This window comes from Stegastes partitus, unplaced genomic scaffold, assembly GCF_000690725.1.
Source record: "Stegastes partitus isolate 25-593 unplaced genomic scaffold, Stegastes_partitus-1.0.2 Scaffold634, whole genome shotgun sequence".
Classification (NCBI taxonomy): Eukaryota; Metazoa; Chordata; class Actinopteri; family Pomacentridae; genus Stegastes; species Stegastes partitus.
This window is the reverse complement of record NW_007578365.1, coordinates 78,850-99,569: the sequence shown is the minus strand read 5'-3', so window position 1 is coordinate 99,569 and position 20,720 is coordinate 78,850. Positions and strand designations below refer to the sequence as shown.

The following is a 20,720-nucleotide window of genomic DNA, read 5'->3' as shown; positions in this document are numbered from 1 at the left end:
TGCAGCCCCTCAGTCATCCAGGTCGTGGTTATTCTGGTGGATCAATCCTAGCAGCTGGATTTGCTTGAGTTCCTTGAAGATGTTCCACCTCTCATCCAAGAGGCTTCATCAGTTCTGACCGACTAGTTGGGAGTTCCAGATATCCTTAAGGAGCCATTAACGGTTTGAATTGGGGGTTTGTTGCTCCTCCCCCTCGTTATGTGAGCCATTAGTGCCACAGTGGGGTTCGTTAGGGTCTCTAGTGGCTAGGTGTGGATGTGGGTTCACCGTCCTGGGGAGAGATCATCTACTGATGTGTCATTTTCTTTTTCAGACCTTTTGTAATGTGTCATAAGGGGAAAATCAGAAAAAAAAGCATACGAGCAATTTCAACACCTCAAATAATATTTAATCAAAATGATCATATGATATATACAGAGTAAACATAACTTAAAACGTTTTTTGATTTTTTTTACATATATTAAAATACCATCTTCACAAAAAAATTCCATCATTCCTCAGTCCAAAAGTAAACTCAATGGACGGTCAAACAAAGTGAACACTGACATTACACTAATCTGTACACTTTTTCTTTTCTTTTTTTTTTTTGGCGTTGGATCTTCCCAACCACTTTTACAGTGTCACATATAACGTGCCTGCGGTAGAATTAAAAGTGAAGCTGCAAAAAGTGAAAAGACCTACTTTTTTTTTAAAGTTTCCATGAGCCGTGGAGGCGTCAACAGAAGCCATGGCTGATCAACAGCGTTCTGGGCACAAATAAATTAAATACACATTTGGATTTCCCCATTTACACTTAAAACAGGAATTTCTCAAGCAGCCTGAATAAATTAAGAAGATAATATTTTCTGGTGTACAAGTGATGCGTCTGACGAAGCCACGTATTAATATCACTAAGCGGTGGAGGCATTTAACTGACATTCATTTTTAAATTTCCTTATTTCACATATTATAGATACCTGTGCATAGAAGTGGAAAGCTAAGGCCATTGGGGGAAAGGGTATGACAAAGGAAATCTCTCTGAATATGAAACTGTTCGGAGGGATGGAATATGTTTGAACGCAGGCCCTCAGCTCGGCAGAGTGAACTCTTGGACGGACAAGCAGCCTTATACTGTACAGTGACAAGTGGAATGATGTGAGTCGTGGTTAATTATTCATTTAGAATCACAAAACTTTTAAAGACGATGCCGTGAGCGTACATAAACTGGACGACAATCTAGTAACCTGGCCTTCATGCATCTTTGCCAATGTTTTAATAAATGGCGGGACGTTTGGTCAAAGAAAAAGAACCGTAAACAAGACACAGATGACATGATTAGCTCCCAAAGTGAGTTTACAGCTTTTGCTCATCCAGCCGAAACCCACCAGTCATTTTTTTTTCCAACAGCCTTGAAGACACATTCCTCCTGAAGTGCCCGTTCCTTTGTTCCACAGACATGAGACATACAAACATAGCGTGGGAGTTACTATAAAAATGTAAGCATGTATGTACATGTGAAGCCTTTGTTTGTTCTCCTTTGGGATGGTCAGATGAAATATTCTGAGTGACCCACAGCTTCACTCAGAGCCTCTGCAGTCGGGCCTTTTCTATGTTGACAGCTGTGTTGACAAACTCCTGCTCACCAGTACAGGTCAGTAGCAAAGCTAGTCGTCTTGAGTAAGTCCAAAGGCTGCAGCATGTTTCAGGCCTCCTTCAGCAATGGCATATCTGCAGATAAAAGTCAGCGTTATTACGACGTACGGGTTTTAAACAGGTGGAGAGAAGTGTGTATAAAAACTAGCTTTACCGTCAGAGTAGTCCATCTCAGAGTCTAGAGACAGGCTGTGTTGGTCGCTGCCTGCAGACGGCCTTCTTTGTAAGGACGAGGTGCCTCCTGCGGCACCTGCATGCTCCAGAACCCAGGTGGAGGATGATGGCGACGAGGACGATGAGGACGGCGGCGCGGGGTGGACCACAGCCATCTCAGACTGCTGCTGTTTGAGGGACGAAGGCCTAGAGGGGCCAGCCTCTGGCGTTGTGGCGTGTTGACCCTCAGACAGCACGATCTGGACCCGAGACTCAGAGCTGAGAGCTGAGGCCGAGGCTCCGCCACCGCTCACAGCCTCCTCGTAGGACGGCAGAGTCACCTGGACTCCCTCCACCATGATGGACACGGGCTGGCCAGACACCCCCTGATCATGTCTGCGTGTGGACGACAAGAGGAAAGTCAACCTGTCGGATAGTTTCTTTCATGACTAGTCCCCATAACCACAGCCTCTGGTTTCAACTATAACAAGCTGGCAGCGAACAACTGATTCTGAGGGCAGACTCACCGATGGAGAGTCTTGAGTTTTGGCTGTAGAAGAACAAACAGCACCACAAGGAGCAGGATGAAAGCCACTGAGCTGGCCGTGGACGCCACTATAGACAAGGCTGGCATCCGTAACGGCAAAGTTGGGTTGCTGTCTGTGAAACAAACGGTTGACATGGTTGCCTGTGCAGAACTTTGGATTACAGACCAAACAGTTTAAGGGTCAATGTCACCAAAAAAGTGCCTTTGAGGGAAAGGTTAGGATTTGGGGTGGGGGATACCACCACAGCGCCCGCATATTTGGATATTCGAGTCCAGCCCTACTGATTTGTGAGTCAATGTATGGACATTTGGAATAACAGCTAAACTTTTCATTATGTTGGAACATGTTAATGATAACATAGTGATTCTGATGACGACACCAAAAGGCCCTTCATAATGATACTGACCCTTAAATGCATCATCTGATCTTTACCTTGCTCCATGACGCAGCTCAGCTTCATCTGGCTGTCCCATTCCCCATACTGACAGGTCAGGTATTTATAGTCTCCCTTTAGAATATAACCTTCATCGCAGAAATATTCAATCACAGTGCCATGAGAAAGCCTTCGGCATGGGGAGGGATGGCAGGTGTAGCCTCCGTTCTCTGGCTGGTAGGGAGGCTGGCATACTGTCGAAGGGAAAGCAGAGCAAATCAGTGATGAATAAAAAAAACAGCAAAACAAACATCTAGTATAAACTTTAATAGTCAAGTGAAGCCAATTACAAAACAAGCATCTTCATATTTTTGTCATCACAGTAACTGGAAGCTGAAAATGTGTCTCTGACTTCCTGTAGAGCTGCTTTGTCTGATGCTATCTATTCATTCAGGCTACAGTACATCCACTGATACCAGGTGTAAGGAGAGTTCACGTCGCCTAAAGGCAGAATCAGAATTACAGTCAGAACAATGAGGAGTCTGTCCTCACCGTCACTGCGTATACAGCGAGGCGGTTCAGAGGACCAGTGTCCCAGTGTGGTGCAGGTGAGGGTGCTGGGTCCATCCAGCAGGTAACCAGGGTCACAGCTGTACTGCAGCACGGTGCTCACTGGGAACAGGCTCTTGTTGGTGTCCGTCAGATTAGTTGAGCCGTGCTGCACCATGGAGGGTCTCACACAACCTTTACAAGAGAGATGAAAGTACAGTTGTAATTATATTTGCTTTGTCTATACAGGAATATCGAGTAAAGTGCAATAAAGAAAGCATGTTCAACAGAGTTTAGCAGAGATCTGAATAGTTACACTGAGTAAGAACAGACCGTACAATAAAAAAGTCTTGACCTGTGAGAGAGTCGGTACAGGCTTTGACATGTGTCAGCGACTCTACCTTTGCCTTGCTCCATGACACAGCTGATGGGCATGAGGTTGTCCCACTTCCCATACTGACAGGTCCGGAACTTATAGTCTCCCTTCAGGATATAACCTTCATCGCAGAAGTACTGAATCACAGTGCCGTGAGTAAGCCGTCTGCATGGAGAGGGATGGCAGGTGTAGCCTCCGTTCTCTGGTTGATATGGAGGCTGGCATACTGTACAGGGTGAGAGAAAAAAATACAATTAATGTGTGTAAACACTGATGCTGGATAAAGTCGAACTGGGGTGCCATCATGACTCATCGTGGAGTATCTGCTTGTACTAAAAACTTGCTTTGTTCGCATCCATGGGTATTCCTATTATTAATACACTTATGCTACTTGTGCAACTTCCTCCTCTCCTGCTGTGTGTGGATGCTTTCTTGCTTGTTCCTGCTTCTGCTGGCTTTGCTTTACTGACTAATTACTGGCCATTTACCAACCAGGTCAGCCCTGTTAATTTTAATTATGCACCATGGTCCAAATGTTTCAAATCCTGCAGAGGACATGACGGATCTACAAGAAACTGCTGCGCCTCAGGTGAAGATTTTCACTCTAGAAGCTGAGAAGAGACTTCATGAGATGCTCCTGAACTAGTAGTAAGACGGGTACAGCTACCACTAACTGAAGCAATGTTAACCATGTCGCCACCACTGATGTCCCAAACTTGGATGATTCTGTGTCTTTCCTCAATTTGCTAAAGTGGAGCCCAGTCAGAAGGATAACCCTGTCACCTGGAAGAGACTTGGGGCGAAGCCAAACAACGCAGAAAGAAAAAGAGCAAAAACAGTAGCTACACGGCTCGGAAACAAATATCAAACACCTTCTGAACTGACTGTGAACGAGTTGAAAAGCACTCGTATGAATGAGAAAAAAAGGGAATAAAAACTAATCTTATTCACAAAGGGAAATGTGAAAACACAGAAAGAGCACAACGCACACAAGGTTACAGAATCTGTGGCAGACATAACGGAGAAAGAAGCGTCGCTTGTTGGAGAAGGCGCTATCAGTTCTGTGAACAGTGACAGGATCCTCATGCAGCTATCCGAGTGCCACGGTCAGTGACATAACCAGGCTCCTCTTCCAGATAACGATGAAGCACAAAGGAGTCAAACAAATTATTCTGCACGTAAGAGCTGTTGATAGCAGCAAAGGGAAATCAGGACTTTTAAAACAAGACTTCTCTCAGCTTTTTGAGAGACATCACAGGCTGAAAATACAATCATTTATCAGTAGACGTCTCTAAATTATTGACAGAAGGATAAATTAATTCAAAGAAAATGGTCCCAAACCAAATAGATGTGGACTGAAGCGGCTAATGGACCATTTTCTCCACAGTTAGAGACATCAAACACCTTCCTGCCCCCCCAGGTGAACCACCCCACTCTCTTCAACCCCCCACATTAGGCCACCAGGTCCAAGTCGACCCACACTCAGACTACTGGCTTGTAAGGCATTTTAATTTCAGACTGATCAGTGTGAAGCATAAGGCGTCATGAGAAAACACTCATTCTGTAAGGGCACAGAAAAGAGTGTCAGGAAGCAGGACGAAAATTGCGTAAATCTAAGCTCTAATTTAGTCAATATTTCAACCCCATCTCAGCACTGAGACTACACTCATTTAGGTAATTAACTACATTTCCTCAAATGCTGACTCAGGAAAAAATCTTGCTTCTAAGTCTATTAGACGTAAGTGGTGCTTTGACACAGTGGACCACACAATTCTGTTAGAAAGATTAGAAAACTGGGTTGAACTCTCTGGAATGGTTCAAATTATATCTTCATTACAGGAAGTACTTTGTTTTGATTGTTAGCTGTCTGTCAGTGCAATGGCCTTGAGATGTGGGGTTCCACAGGGGTCCATTTTGGGACCTCTATTGTTCACTTTGTATCTGTTCCCATTAGGATACACAAATGTATAGATGTTGCTTTCACCAGGTTATTATGGACCCGTTGAATCTCTGCGTCACTGTATTGAGGCTCCAACTAAATAGCGATAAGACTGACATAATTACCTTTGGGCAGAATAAGGACAGACAGTCAGTCAACTATCTTAAGTCTCTCTTTTACAACTAAGAGTCAAGCAAGAAATCGCGCTGTTGTCCTGGACTCCAATTTACATTTTCATAATCACATCAAATCAATAACTTCCTCAGCTTTCTATCAATTAGAAACATTGCTAGAGTCAGAGGAACGATGTCAAAGCTAGACTTTGAAAGGCCATCCACGTCTTTAGTTCCAGTAGATTAGATTACCGCAATGGTCTCCTCATAGGAGAACAGGCTTGAACATATTTGGAATGCCTGTTTGGGTCTTGACAAAAAAAAAAAATAGGACAACATAACACAATTTCTAAAATCCCTACACTGGTTACCTGTCCATCAGAGAATTGATGTTTAAAATCTTACTATTTGTAAATAAATCAATATGTGGCTCAGCTCAAAAATACATCTCTTACATGGGTGTGACATATTAAACCTCTCAGACCCTGAGGACATCTGGAGCTGTCCCACTGGGCATTCCAAGAGCTTGGACCAAACATTGAGAAGCAGCATTTTGTTAACACGCAGCACAGACCTGAACTAACCCCACAGTGGACGTTCGAATAGCCTGAACTCTAACTGCTTTTAAATCCAAGATGAGAACAAAATATTTCTCACTCTGTTTAGGATAATTGTTTGATCCACGATTCTCTTGTCTGCCCTTTTACTATTTTGAATTGTAAACTTTAAGTTATGAATCATTTAGTTTGTGTCCTGGTCTTGCCTAAAGGCAGAATTAGGGAACGACGTGAGAAGGTTTGTCTTTACCGTCACTGCGTATACAGCGAGGAGGTTCAGAGGACCAGTCTCCCAGTGCGGTGCAGGTGAGGATGCTGCGTCCGGCGGGCAGGTAACCAGGGTCACAGCTGTACTGCAGCACTGTGCCGACTGGGAACATGCTCCTGTTGGTGTCTGTCAGATTAGTTGAGCCATGCTGCACCATGGAGGGTCTAATGCAACCTTTAAAAGGGGGAAATGGCAATAAAGCAGTTCATATTAGTCCTAAGATTTCGTTTATATACAATATATATATATACCTTTTACAACAGTAATACCAAATGCTTTACTGGTAAATGCATAATAATTTAACAGAAGAAACTAGAGTTAAAGCAAAGCATAACAAATAAAATAGTGTGAAAATTTGTCTTAAATTAAATGAAGATGCTCCACAGCTAAACCTGCAGACAGTGATAAGACTCTCCCTCCAACATTTTCTGGCATTATTTTGCTAAAAAGTGCACGTTTAAGACGACACATTAACCTCCTAACATATGTGAATCGGAGGACTGACCAACCTTGGCTTACACAGTTGATATGCATCGGGCCATCCCACTGTCCGTCCTGACAGGTCAGGTAATTGTAGTCTTCACTGAGAACAAAGCCCTCGTTACAGAATAATTCAATCACAGTGCCATGGGAAAACATTCGACAGGGGGACGGGTGGCAGGTGTAGCCTCCATTGTCGAGTTTGGAAAAGGGTAGACAAGCTGATGGGGAACAAAAACACAACATATTAAGCATCAACTCTGTATGAGCACAACTGGCTAACAATGATGAGAAACTTTGGTGCCACATTATTTAAACTTGAAAATACCTAAAGATGTTTTTACTTATGAGAAACAATGTTTGGCTCGCTGCTTACAACAGAAACAACTGCTCATTACAAAACAGATCAATAAAGAGAGAGAGAGTGGTGGACAGAGCATCGTACCTCCACTGCGTATACAGTGTGGAGGGTCAGAGGTCCATCGTCCCAGTGCGGTGCAGGTGAGGATGTCGGGTCCATCTGGCAGGTAACCCGGGTCACAGCTGTACTGCAGTACTGTACCCACGGGGAAGGAGCCCCTGTTGGTTTCTGTCAGGTTTACCCAGCTGTTCTGGACCATGTATGGCCTCACACATCCTAAGAAGACGACCAAAGGAAAATAAAAATGAGTCAAACTGCTCAGTATTTTAGTAGAATTTTTAAAACAACAGATATTTGAGCCGAAGACGTCACTAATACAGACACAGAATGAGGTATGGTAAGTATGTGTACTAAAAAGGCACTGCAGTGACGTCCCATAAAGAAGACATTATAACATTAACAATTGGTTAGGACAGCCAGAGAAGTATTATTCATCACAATATCTACAGACAATATTAAAAAAGAAAAATGTTGTTCACACATTCAGTATCCCATTCTATATGCAGTTATTCAAAACATTGTGGTGTACACGAGTTCTGCAGGTCTCACACACAAAGGGCCCTATTGTTTTGAAGGAAACAGGGGTAAGGTTTTCCGGGTCGTGGGAAAGCGGATGTTGTATAAAAAGCTTCGATCTGTGAGTGAGTCTGGCTGTAAGTGGAGTCAAATGAAGGAACAGAGACTCGAGCTCTGTCGACTTCCACAACATGAGCAAAACAGCATGAACCACCGTACGAGGAGTTCTCACTGGCACCACAAACCCACTTTGAGTGTTTATCAGCTTGACAAATCAGATTCAGGCTGATCAGTACATATTAACAGGATTAATGAAATGCACACACAACACATAATACACACGAGGAAACTAAAGGCTACAGAACAAACTATTTAAATTACACTTGTATACCTCATTTGTCATCTGCATTCCAAAAAACCCACTTAGGAGAAAACTCAGCCAATGTTAAATGCTGTTTTATATCAATGTTTTTAAATCTATTTTCATTGAACAGTGCCTACAGCAGAATTATTATGGTCCTACTGCTGGGGTAGCAGCTCGTTAAAGCAGTACAAAAAGGGTCATGGGACCAACAAACTTTTTCAGCTGATAACATTTTAATGTCACGGCAGTTCTCCAGTAAATACCGTCATACTGTGTGTGTGTGTGTGTGTGGTGTGTCAGGAAAGGCCAACGGGTCACAGTTTAATACTTTAGAGACAAATTTCAAGGCAATTCCATGGAAAATCAGTTAATTATATTTGTGAAACCTTGCCATGGCCGATGTCTGATCTACTCAGTCAGGGGAGTAACACTGCAGACACTAATACAGCAAATCAGATACCTGGCGTTCCCTTTAGTACGGTGACCTGTCTACAGAAAAACAAGTTTAACGTCACTACAAATGAAAGCACTGCAGGTTAATTGTTTATTGTCTGTTTGGCTGCAATATGGTCTGATTACAAATTAGTCAGGGGGATGATTTGTTCGGTCTACTCTGGAAGACATTTTTTATATAGCAAGATAGTTTTCCGATTTAGGACCTTGCTGTAAAAATGTCCCACACGTTCAAACAGGGTGAATAAAACCCTTGATGTTTTCCCCAACTACATAGTTGAATATGTAAACTATACGAACAAATAATATGTCAGTGGCACTGGCTGAATTTGTATTTTGTCATCATTATCATGGCAGCTACCTACAGGGCTGCTATATCGGGTGTGGGCTATTACTGTTAATAAATCTGCTGGGATAATCCTTCATTTGTTAAAATCAGTGTTGAAAGGCAGCTGATTATAATATTAATACGTCTCCACTGTGCAGTAGAAAAAGCTACAACATCCTTTTGGTCTCAAGACTCCATGACATTCAATCATGTGGTCTGTGTGTTGACAAAGCTGGTTTGGTAGAGTTTCCTCAGAGAAAAGAACGGTATAATTCAGGCATCACCCACAAATCTTTGTGTTGTGGTAATATTAGGGCTGAGAGTTTAACACGTTAATTTCGATTAATTAATTGCAGAAATTGTTGGCTTGTTGAAGGGAAAGTTTTTTTTAAAAATTTATTTTCTGATTGCAGCTTGGATAAGAGCATGTTTGTGTGCAACAAAGAGTATAACGACAAAAAGTCTTAAAATGTTGATTATAATGTCTATAATTGCACTTTGAGTTTGCATCTGTGAATGTAGTAGACAGATATAAAAAGGGAAGGAATAAATATAGAGGAAAAAAGTGTTTAAGTGTACGTATATGTGACAAAAATATCCTATATGTGCCACTGATTCAGCTGTCAACCAACATTTATTTGGCTTGAAAATACTTTGCTTATTGTGTCAAACATTGCCATTTGATTAAAAATAATAATAATATAAAGCCTCTAATTAATTAGATTTTTTTTCAATCCACCACTAGTTTAATATATAACTGTAGATTGTGTCTCTTACCTGACCCTTGCCCAGTGGAAACTACAGTCAGTACCACCAGCAACAAGAAGGACCGTTCAGTGGCTGAGGTGTGGGCCCGAGAGGCTTTTGATGTTGACTCTATCATTCCATTGCACATCTTCCCCTTCAGAGTCAACTCAACCTGGTACGATCGGAAAACGAACAGTTAGAATTGTATAAAAGCACATGGATGAAGCGGCGGTCCTCCATAGCCTCCGTGTGCTGACACCTGGCTGGCGCAGGTACACTGCAGAGCTTGGACAGCTGCCAGTGAAATGGGTGTGATTGTGGGACGGTGCTACAATGACAGGACCGAGAGGAAAAGCCTGGTGATAACGGTATGAGCATTTGGCCAGATAGTGGTGAAAACAACACAACATCAATCCCTCACTATTGTCTCGTTATTTGTCAGTTTTAGCGAAGCACTGGCTTTGGAAAATTACAATCCCGTCATATAATATTAAACTCTGGTACTGAATGGTTCCGTCTCAGCTGCTACACACCCATTTTCAGAGGTTCCTTATTAGCTATGATAGCTCATTTTGATAGCGTTACAGAGCACAAGGCCCAAACAAAAGACACCAATATTTACAAACCGAGTTCACAATGCTGGTGCTACGTGGTTAGTATCTGTGCTATCACATATTAGAAACTGCATATGCAACAGAGCATACCATTACTGCTTTTCATTGTTAGGCTTCGCTGGGTACCAGTGTAATCAATATTAGCCTTCTTAGCTTGCTAACGCTAGCTAAACGTCAAAACGGCTCGTTGCTTTACGTTACCTACCACAAAAACACGGCCTCGAAACCTCCACCGTCCCTGCGTCACACTGCAGACATTTATTGACAACGTCTCAGCTTCGGCGAAGGCATTTACGATGCTGCAGATGCCACAAAAATACGATTTAACGAGCCGAGCGGGACTACCGCAGCTAACCGCTAGCTAGCTCCTAGCTTGACCCGCTACGCTAGCTAGCTGCATTGATTGAAGCGTCAGCTGAGCTCCCTCGATTTCGTTCGGTAGTCATAGTAACAGATGCCCATAGTTACAACTTCCGGGAGTGTTTGCGTCCATAGTTACGAAACATTTGGCGGAATAAAGTCCGCTTGTGTTGACAAGTAAAGACTGCGAATACGTTGTTGTTGCTTTAGTTTTGAAACATGGAAATCACCAGAGGGAGTTTGGACGACATATCCCGTCCTGCGTCGAGTGAGCCGACAGGTAGCCGCGTGTCCAGTGTGTCATTACCTCATAGAGACAGAATCTGTCCGACAGCTCCACTTTCCCTTCTTGTTTTGTCCAACGCCGATGCTGCTGATCTTCAGGTAAGTAAGCAATACATCAGCATTGTAAAAACTCGTGGCATCAAAATTGTATAATGTCAGATTTTTTTTGTAGATTCACAGCAGCTCTAAAGAATCTACAACATCTAACTCATCAGTGGGAGATCCTGACAAAGGTAAGTGTTCAATATCAAATACAATGGAGTAGTACAGTTGTCCAGTTTCCCTGAAGTCACTCCACTCTGTAATAAAACAACTTTGCCTCTTCCAGATGACTGTCACACTGTTGCTACTGAGGATGAGGATGAAGATTCCAAACTACAGAGAGCTATCTGGGAAATGAGACGGCTGGATGAAATACTGTCTGCAAAAATCTGCAGAGAGAAAGAAATCCAACGTCAGAGGAAAGAGCTTCAAGCAAAACTCTGGCAAGAGCTCCAGGTAGACGCAGTCTCTGTATCCATTCTGTTCACTAAACTGATTCAAGAGCTGTTGTTAGTCACATGTCTCCACTATATGGGCAGTGAAATGCAAAGAGACTGTTCCACAAGACCGAGCAACAGAAACAAGACATGATAAAAACAAGCAAAAAAAATCTTTAAAAAGAGAAGAAAGCAAATGGTTGTAAATAATGAGGAGCAAAGACATGGTGAAATGAAAGTGCATTGTGCCAGAGGTGCAGTCATGTGTGTTTATTTATGTATAAGAACATGTGTGTGTGTATACATCTATATGTGATATTTACATTGTGCCAGTGTGCTGTTGCTCTTTGAGATGAGGTGCTATGATTGACCTCAGTTCAGAGTTCACAGTCCTGACAGCATGATCGAAGAAGCTCCTCCTGAGTCTCTGTGTGTTCACCTTGATGTTGCTCAGGTGATGGCCAGAGTGTCGCCCTTCAGACAGTCCTTTGCTGGGTTGGTGGGGGTCTCCCATGATGCTGTTTGCTATTACCATCCTTGTGTAGATGTCATGGAGGCAGTGCTGTTCTTTATATTCTTTTGGTCTTTTAGCTTCACTAGACAGGTAGGTGGAGAGAGGAGGGCAGGAAAGTAGGGAAGGACCTGCAGCAAATGGCCATGGGCTGGATTCAAGCCCCTGACCGCTGCGTCTGGGACTAAAGCCGCTGTAGCTCCACCTGTTGAACTACCGGGACACCCAGCAGTGCTGTTCTTGGACCACTGGGTCATGTTCCCAGAGTGCTTTTCACCTACTCCAGAGTAAAAAGTCTTCAGGACCTTCAGAGAAACTCTAAATTCCCTGAACTGTCTGAGGACTAGAATGAGTAAAATCTGTTCACTGTCGTCACTTGTGGTGTTATTGTGTGTGTTTCTCTGCAGCAGAATAAACCTGAAGGTCACTCTGAAGGTGCTCATGAAGCTTTGAACACAAAGTTGTTTTTGGCATTGGAAGCACCCACCGGTGAGTATAACACACAATAACAGTTCATGTGTGCTCACTGTGAGATGCTGAAAATTATTAATGTTTTTTTGTTTATTTTATCGTAAAGGGACAGAAGAAGAGGACGACTTTGTACCTGTGTTTGAAACTCAGGTTTGCGACTGGGAGCACGGCAGAGACGACCAGCGCTCAGAGCAAAGTGAGCTTGTGGACATGTATGGCCTAACCCAGGGGTGGGCAATCCTGGTCCTCGAGGGCCACAATCCTGCATGTTTTAGATGTTTCCCTCTTCCATCACACCTGATTCAAATGATCAGGTCATCATCAAGCTCTGCAGAAGCCTGATAACGATCCTGATCATGTGAATCAGGTGTGTTGGAAGAGAGAAACATCTAAAACTTGCAGGATTGCGGCCCTCTAGGACCAGGATGGGACACCCCTGATCTAAAACATGCTGGGTAGGGGCTCTCGAGGACCTGGATTGGGCACCCCTGACCAAACCTAACAGCAGCTTTGTGTTCTGTTCTGCTACCTGCTTTGTCCACTTGATGGCGCCATAAGCTCAGGCAACAGAGCCGATCTGGTTTTCGCTTCATTGTAAGCAGCTGCAGACAGTAGTGCAGCAAATGAGTTATTACAGCAGTTTTCCAGAAGTGAATGCGGAACAGTTTGCCAAGTATGTGACTCACGAACAATTTCCTGATCAGAATCTTGTGGCTTTTTATGATATTGATCCCCCAAGGAAGAAAAAAAAAACCTCTTATTTTCTCCAACATCCCAGAAACAGTGAGAAATGCTCCACTTGCTATCAATGGAGAACTGAATCTCTTAAAGTTAATTTAAAGCATCGTCATGTTGTTCTATCGGATATTTCCTTATGAACTCTTTACATTTCAGCCCTTGTTATTTGTGCAGCTGCATCACGTGGTCCATGTGATAGAACAAGAATCCATATTTGCCAAGTGACTCCACAAACCACATTTTATCATATGTTGTCTGATGGGATGGTTATTATTAGAGCTTTGACTTACTTTTTCAATATTTGCCTTCAGCCGTATAATGTGTACCTTTACCTGACAGGTGAAAAGAAGCCAGACAGCTTGACAGACTCATCTGAAGTTGGCTACAAAGACAAAGCAGAAGACCAATTTGAAGGCAGCCACTGTGGAGCTTCCAAAGGCATGAATAAACAGAAGGACTTTGTCAAAAGAAACATTGAGGTATGTCAAAGTTCACGTCGGGCCGAACGCAGTGCTGGGATGTATCGCATGACTTGGAGCGAGTCTCTCAGCTGTTTGTTTTTCCAGTCGGGAAAATATTTGTCTGTAGTTTAAAAAGAAAAAGACATATTTTAAGCCTAATAGAGCATCACCGTAAAGAAAATGCCATGCACTTGCATAGTAATGACTTTTAATGTCTTTTTTTCCAAATGTTCTGTAATGGAATAGCTCGTGCACGGTGAGGGGGGCCAAGTGTTTTTGACCCAGGCGGAGAAAGAGCGTCTGGCTGAGCTGCTCCGAGAAATAGACGAAGAGGAAGAGGACAGTGCCAGAGGCGCAGACAGCGAGGTAGGCTGACATGAAGCCCTAACAGGCAACACATGCTGGAGGATGAGCGTCTCTTTTTCAAGTTCCTTAATACTTCCCCCTCATGTCTCGAGGTCTCATGGAGGGGCCTGCTGCTACCAACGTCTTTTCTGCTCACTGCATTCATCACATGTACGGAGGTTTTATCATAAAGATTGTTTCCACTGTTTAGTCACACAACACTTTAATCTCTACATTCATGAATTGCTGCTTTCAAAATATTATTTGTGGAAATTTGTCTAACATTTGGCCCGAATTATATTTTTATTTTTGTTGAGCCAAACTTTGACCCTCAGAACAGCACGTAGGTCGCTCATATAGGCCTGTTTTGATGGCTGCTTGGCAGCCGAGAGCCTCGGGCCAGAAGATTCTGACTCCTCAAAGCAGCTCAGATTATGAACCAGATGTCAAACGCCATATGAGGTTCACGTGGGATGCCGCATGTTATGGATTAATTTTATAATCACGTTTTCTCAACAATTCCCTCTGCTGTGTTTCAGCAAAATTCAGAAGCTGGAATCTTTCAAAAAAAAAAAAAAGAAAAGTCCCACTATTAGCTCCAGCTGCACAGTGAGACGGCGCTGACAGAGCTTAAAGCGAAGAGAATGAGAGCTTTTGTTTTCCTCTGAGGATTCATCTGAGACGCTGCCACCTGGAGCGCTCCGGCGTTTCACCTACGCCGTCCCAACTTCACATGTTTTTATTTCCACTTTTAATTTGCCTAAATAACCCCTTTGGCAGCTGTGCGGCAGGTTTTGAAGGCACATGGGTTGAAGCCTGTTGGGAAGCAGGGGGGGAAAAAAACATACTTACCTTTAACATGCGGTTCCATTTAGCTTGACCCCGACAGCTCTGCATCCGTAGGACAGCTTGCCAGGTTGTTTTTTTTTTACGTCTCGCTGCTCTATTTATGATGTTTGCCTTGACTTTTAGAACAATACTGCAGTAATTGTGGCGGCAGATACCAAACCGAGGGGAGTGCAGATGCTCTGGGGTTCTTTACTGGCTGGATGGAGACTTCCTGTTATTGCGAGGCGTGCTATTATGAATGGCCATAACGGAGCATGCACATGATTTATGTCACCAGGATTTTGGCAGTGACGCGTCTTCAGTTCTGAGCACTTCACCCAGTTCTTGGCAGAATCCCTTGAGACGCATCAACCTCAACCCAACGCTGCTGTTTATCTCACACACTTTTTTTTTTTGCGATGTTACTGACTCGCATCCTAACAAGCTCCACAGTTCTGTGTAGCTGCGGTAACCAGACGCAGTAAATCAGAACCGGTCAGTAATCGCAGAACAGTTCGGGCCTGCAGTGGAGGACTTTCATCCCGTGGTGTCGGGTTGATACTGCCTGAAATAAACTCAGTTCTCTTTCATTTTAGGATGAAGAACTGACTGTCCAGTTCTTATTTAAGACCCCCTCTGGTGCCGATCCAGTTTTTTTTTTCACCTTGTCAACATGTCCTTATGTTGTTTTTTTATATTCTGGAGGACACATGAGCGAAATAAGCAGTCGACATCGATGGCTGCGTGTTTCCCCCTTGAAATTACAGTGTACTGATAGGAGTTACAAAAAGCACCGATTCAGGCAGCCAAAATGTCATACTTTACAAACCTAAAGAGCCGGTGTTGTCAGGGTGGGGTGGGTGGAGACAGAGACGAGGGCTTCATAGATCTGCACATTCTAGAGCAGGCGATGGTGTAAAGTGACATCTGAGCCATTTTAAGATTGGAAGGGATTGTTTTCATGGGAAATAAACTCCTGAGATTAAATCCTTAGATTAAATCTGAGACAGATTTGAAAGTATTCGCCTGAAATGCATTCACGTTACCGATGACAGTTACATATACAGTATAACATGCTGCATCCACACTGTTCACCATTATAAGTGTAGTTAAGTTGACTGAAATGGGTCGGACAATCATGTAATGAGTTTTAAAATATAAAACTAGTTGAGTTAGCAAGGTCAGTCAACTTATGATGTTAAACTGAGTCAACTGTTCCGTCTCTCAGACAATAATTGCAGACAGACATTTTAAATTTTCTCAATTTAAGGAGTCGGTTCTTAATTTGATATGAAGAACTTTTATTGTAGATATCTAAGACAACATGTGAAGCTGCTTCCAGTTAGTTTGTTTTAAATCAAACATACAAGGACTGAAGATTATACTTAATATAGAAAATGAAGTAAGTCAAGACTTCAAATCAATCAAAATGTTTTTAGGTTATGAGATTACCTGAAAACAAATTATTTTAGGTAGAATTAACTTGAAATTCTGACATTTCTGTGTGTCGTATTGAGCTAACAAGAAAAGATTCACTGGTTCAACTAAAATCCTGTTTAAGAGCCAATTAGCTTAGCTTAGCTTAGCATGAAGCATAGCTGTTATTGGCTGCAGAGAATCAGATGAAAAGATTAAAACCAATTTCACATTAAATTTGAAGCTAGAGCCACAAGACGATGATTTATGCTCAACTTCCACCACCTTCTTCAATCAGTTAAACTTTATTTATACAACATTCAGGCATTAAATGGAACTCCAAGTGCTGGACATAAAAAGAGTTAAAAAGAGCATGAATTTCATTAGAAATAAATGGGTATGAAATGAAAAGAACTGTAATTAAATAAAGAATAGGAAATGACAGTAAAGTTGAAGATAACGAGATAACTAACAGACTACCAAGGTGAGAAAATGAGTTTATTGCGGCGTCCCAAAGAGTCTGAAATGAGTTCAGGAGGTTTAAGACCAGATCTATAGATGATTACCAAATTATCTGGGCTGAACATCCTATCAGACCCAGGACCAGATCTCTCCTCCAGGTGTTGGGAGGAGGTTAAATGGAGGTAAATCGGCCTGTAACTTCTGTAAAGTCAGTCCAGCCAACACCACCAGAAGACCTGAGAGGTTAAACATGTTAAAGACAGACAGTCAAGAGTATAACTGTAGACTAATTAAAAAACATTGTCAGCCAACTCTAAAGCTAACAGGTCACCAGAACAGCGGTTCTGAAGGTGTTGTATGTGTTCATCCTCTGGTCCTGCTCAGCTCGCTGGAAGCTGGATTTTATGTAACTTATGCAACTTTAGCACATTTGGCCATTTCTTTTTTTTCACTTTCAGCCAAAATGAATAAAAAAATAATGTTCCAAAATGAATAAATCCAGTAATAGTTGGGTGTGTTTTTTTCTTTGTGTTTCTTTGCACACATTCTAAGAAACACCAAATTAGCTGCCCTGACTTAGCCGTCGGTGGGAAGGATTCAGAGGAATTCTTTTTGACCTATAAAAGTGAAACTCTTCTCGAAAGTCGTGCCTAATGTTTCGTCTACGATTTCCCGCGTCCCCCTAGAAAGCGATGGCAGGATTAAATCATTCCACGCTTGACATTTTTACGTTGTGTCTGTCGAAAAACTCACATTCTGTCATGCAAGGGTTGGAAAATGTGCATGTGAGAAAAAAAAATAAAGGACATACCGAGGCCTGCCTGAAGTCTGGGATTGAGATATTCTGCCACATCCAAGTAAATCACTGCGGCGGTTGAAACAACAGAATAGATCCACATATGAAGCACAAATCAATGTCGTTAAAATTTGTGGGTCTTTGGTTTTTTTTTTTTAAATGTTGGCTTTGTGTTGTGCTCCACCTAGACCCATGTGTTTGCTGGCTTTCTTCTGCCAGTATCCTCCAGGACCCCCATCCTGGTGTTTAGAGATCACAGCTGTGTGTTCTGTAAAGTTACGATCTTCTCTGGCATGACAGCCCCGTTGCGAGGTCTTATCTCACCACTGGGCTTCTGATGAGCTCACCATCCACCCATTGTTCCCCGAAGGATACGACGGGAGCCTCGCTGGGATGAGCAGTCACTTTGAGGAAAAGGCAGTTGTCAGTGTTTGGCACTTGATGCGTCCAGAGGAGAATACCAATAGCTGGAGTCAGACTTGTACCTCTTCCCTGTTTCAGACTTCCCTGTTGCAAAGTTGCTAAGTAAGCAAGATGATGTTTATTAGCCCCCCCGATTTAGGTTGCCACAAAATAGAGCCGGCTTATACCCAGCGGGCCGTGACTTCTTCTAATGATGCTTTTCTTCCAGGAGACCACGTGGGCTGTGTCGGCGCTAACGGGCCAGGGCTACACCCCCGAGCCCTCCGACCTGCAGCAGCTGATTGACATCGACTCCAGAATTCACCATCCCTTCGAAGGCTTTCACTCTTACACGAGCTCTGACACAAACCTGAGCGCGTCGTCTACGGTACGTATCCAACAGCGGTATTGTCTTCATTACGAGAGCCGTGGGTTTATGCGGTGCGCCAGTAATTCCTACAGACACCATCCAGAACTCGCAAGGTCATTAAGTCTTATTGCAAGGTCAGCTCAGTAGGGCAGCGATGGAAACATCTCGTAAAACCTTTTGTTATTGACCCTCAGGAAGTCAGACCTCTGTTTGTCAGAGGGGGGAAAAATAGTATTGTGTAAGCATCTGTTCTGTGGAACTGGAGCTGGCCCCATGTTTCCATCCAATTTTCCACGTTTCCATATGAAGACCGTATTGTAAAGCCTCTCATGCATTATTTGCTGCTAGTAAACTTATGTGAAAACATTTGTTCGGCTGTTGTCTCGTATTATTAAACGGATTATGGTATTTCCATATGAGCAAGGGGAAATTTTTATATAATCGGGCATTTAGAAAACCATCATTGCATCAAAAAGGCAGCAGGTTTTCTAGTCCCTGGGTTGCACGTATGTTTTAAACACATTTAGAATTAAGTTTGCACCAGCTGGTAATGTGCGCCCTTTAAATGCTGTTCGGTCTCCAGTGTGATCCGTACATCAGCGCCACATCAAACAGCGGAGGACCAACTTAAAAGATATTTATAACTGTAAAAATTTTCCAGGCCTTGGTCCTGGGTTTGGTCCCGATCCTAGACGTGAGCTCAGTGAGTTATCTCAGGACCATATCTCACTGCGTTTTTCGATTCCAGATGGCACGCTCATCATTTGCGCAACCTGTCAGTGGAAAATTATGTTTTTGAAGTTAAGTTTTTTGCGAACCCAGGGTGCCCTTTACTGCTATCAGGACTGGATGTAGACAAGGAAAAACTGCAGCACTTGAATCCCGGTGCTGGAGCAACACTTGATGTAGCGATGTCATAATTTCCAGAATATTCTACGTTCACACTTCAGCCGTTCATTTAGTTTTATGTGGAGGAGGGCTGTTAAATGAAGCTTCGCATTTGAAGTTGAGGGATTGAAGTCATTTACTGTGTGTGATAAGTATTCTCAGTATGTCCGTTGTTTTGACTAAACATATGTTTAATTTGATTTTTAACACTCTGTTTGACATTGACTCAACCAATTAGTCAATTAGTTGTTTAATTCTCAGTCTCACATGTACATCTTTGCTGCTTTTCGTAGTTTTCTAAGAACGTGAACACAATACAAAGACAAAACAAGAGATTTGAAGATCTTAGCTTGAGATTGTGATGATTAATTAACTTATTTTTTTCAAAAAAAGTCAGATTAATCCATCCATCCATCCATTATTTATACACCACCTAATCCTCACTAGGGTGGAGGTCTATCCCAGCTGACTCAGGGTGAAGGCAGGTTCACCTGGACAGGTAACCAGTCTATCACAGGGCTACACTTATAGACAGACAACCAAGCACACTCACATTCACACCTATGGACAATTTAGAATCACCAATTAACCTCAACATGTTTTTGGACTGTGTGGGAGGAATTCGGAGAACCCGGCGAGAACCCACGCTGCACGGGGAGAACATGGAGACTCCATACAGAAAGATCCTGGGGTGGGTGCACCTTCTAGCTGCGAGGCAACAGTGCTACCAACTGCGCCACCTTGCAGCCCAGGCAGATTGATCAATAAAGTAAAAACCATTGGCCATAGTGGCATGAAGTGTTGCAGAGAGACACACAAGGGCCGCTTCAGTGTGAAGTTCATAAAGTGAAGCTAATGAATCAAGAGAATAACGATTCAACGGCCTGACAGACAGACTAAATCCTACAATTTGTCAGTTTTCACTAAATGAAACCACTTAGTGAGAACTGATTGAGCTAACCACAAGCATTCGGTGAAGATGACACAACTGCTTCTTGAGACTTCCAAACTTCACAAGTTGGTAACTGCTTGTCTTGGCTAAACCAGCGCTGAGGGTGAGTGACTGTAACGCCGTCACTCCTCACTAATTGTGGCCGTTGCCTTGAGTTATACCCCTCAGCACAACCCTGTGCAAGACTCTCCCTGCATGATGTGGAGTGGACTTTTTGGCCAGCAGTACAGAACTGTGATAATACTAGACAGCTGGTTGTACTACTTAGCAGCCTACTTTGCCTCCCTTCCCACCCTTTAATCATCTTGCCTGGTCAAAAGGGTTTTTGGAGAAGTGAAATCCCCCATCATCCATCCATCATCTGCTCTCCATTAGTGCTGAAATGGCTAATGCAGGCATTCCTTTTTCAAATGATGTAAAATGTGAATTAAACAATGACACAAAGCCTTCGACTGTCAGAGCGGCCGCAGACGATCCGCTCTCGCAGCATTTGAATGATTTCATGCAGTATATTAAACAAACAGT

At 42.9% G+C, this 20,720-nt stretch overlaps 2 protein-coding genes across 2 annotated transcripts in view; one reads left to right on the top strand and one right to left on the bottom strand.

Moving 5' to 3' along the window:
* Nucleotides 1-366: 366 nt before the first annotated feature.
* Nucleotides 367-10,818, bottom strand: LOC103363126 (sushi domain-containing protein 4-like). Its single transcript, XM_008289743.1, has 11 exons — nt 10,637-10,818; nt 9,848-9,989; nt 7,434-7,625; nt 7,018-7,209; nt 6,491-6,682; nt 3,657-3,857; nt 3,259-3,450; nt 2,766-2,960; nt 2,313-2,445; nt 1,787-2,181; nt 367-1,707 (listed from the first exon to the last, which is right to left on the bottom strand). Exons 2-11 carry the CDS (start codon nt 9,963-9,965, stop codon nt 1,682-1,684), a joined length of 1,836 nt encoding a protein of 611 aa, XP_008287965.1. The 5' UTR covers nt 9,966-9,989; nt 10,637-10,818; the 3' UTR covers nt 367-1,681.
* A 192-nt stretch (nt 10,819-11,010) lies between these two features.
* fsip1 (fibrous sheath interacting protein 1) overlaps nt 11,011-20,720 on the top strand; it is a 31,855-nt gene continuing 22,145 nt past the window's right edge. Inside the window, exons 1-9 of the mRNA XM_008289742.1 lie at nt 11,011-11,183; nt 11,260-11,309; nt 11,405-11,574; nt 12,474-12,555; nt 12,644-12,733; nt 13,615-13,754; nt 13,983-14,102; nt 18,215-18,366; nt 19,725-19,728. Coding sequence (XP_008287964.1) covers nt 11,011-11,183; nt 11,260-11,309; nt 11,405-11,574; nt 12,474-12,555; nt 12,644-12,733; nt 13,615-13,754; nt 13,983-14,102; nt 18,215-18,366; nt 19,725-19,728 — 981 coding nt within the window. The remainder of the gene's footprint in view (nt 11,184-11,259; nt 11,310-11,404; nt 11,575-12,473; nt 12,556-12,643; nt 12,734-13,614; nt 13,755-13,982; nt 14,103-18,214; nt 18,367-19,724; nt 19,729-20,720) is intronic.

Coding starts and splice junctions, on each gene's coding strand:
- LOC103363126 (XM_008289743.1), bottom strand. CDS start 9,965: ATGTGCAATGGAATGATAGAGTCAACATCAAAAGCCTCTCGGGCCCAC. Junction 6,683..7,017: donor TATCAACTGTGTAAGCCAAG/GTTGGTCAGTCC, acceptor CCCCTTTTAAAG/GTTGCATTAGACCCTCCATG. Junction 2,182..2,312: donor AAACTCAAGACTCTCCATCG/GTGAGTCTGCCC, acceptor GTCCACACGCAG/ACATGATCAGGGGGTGTCTG.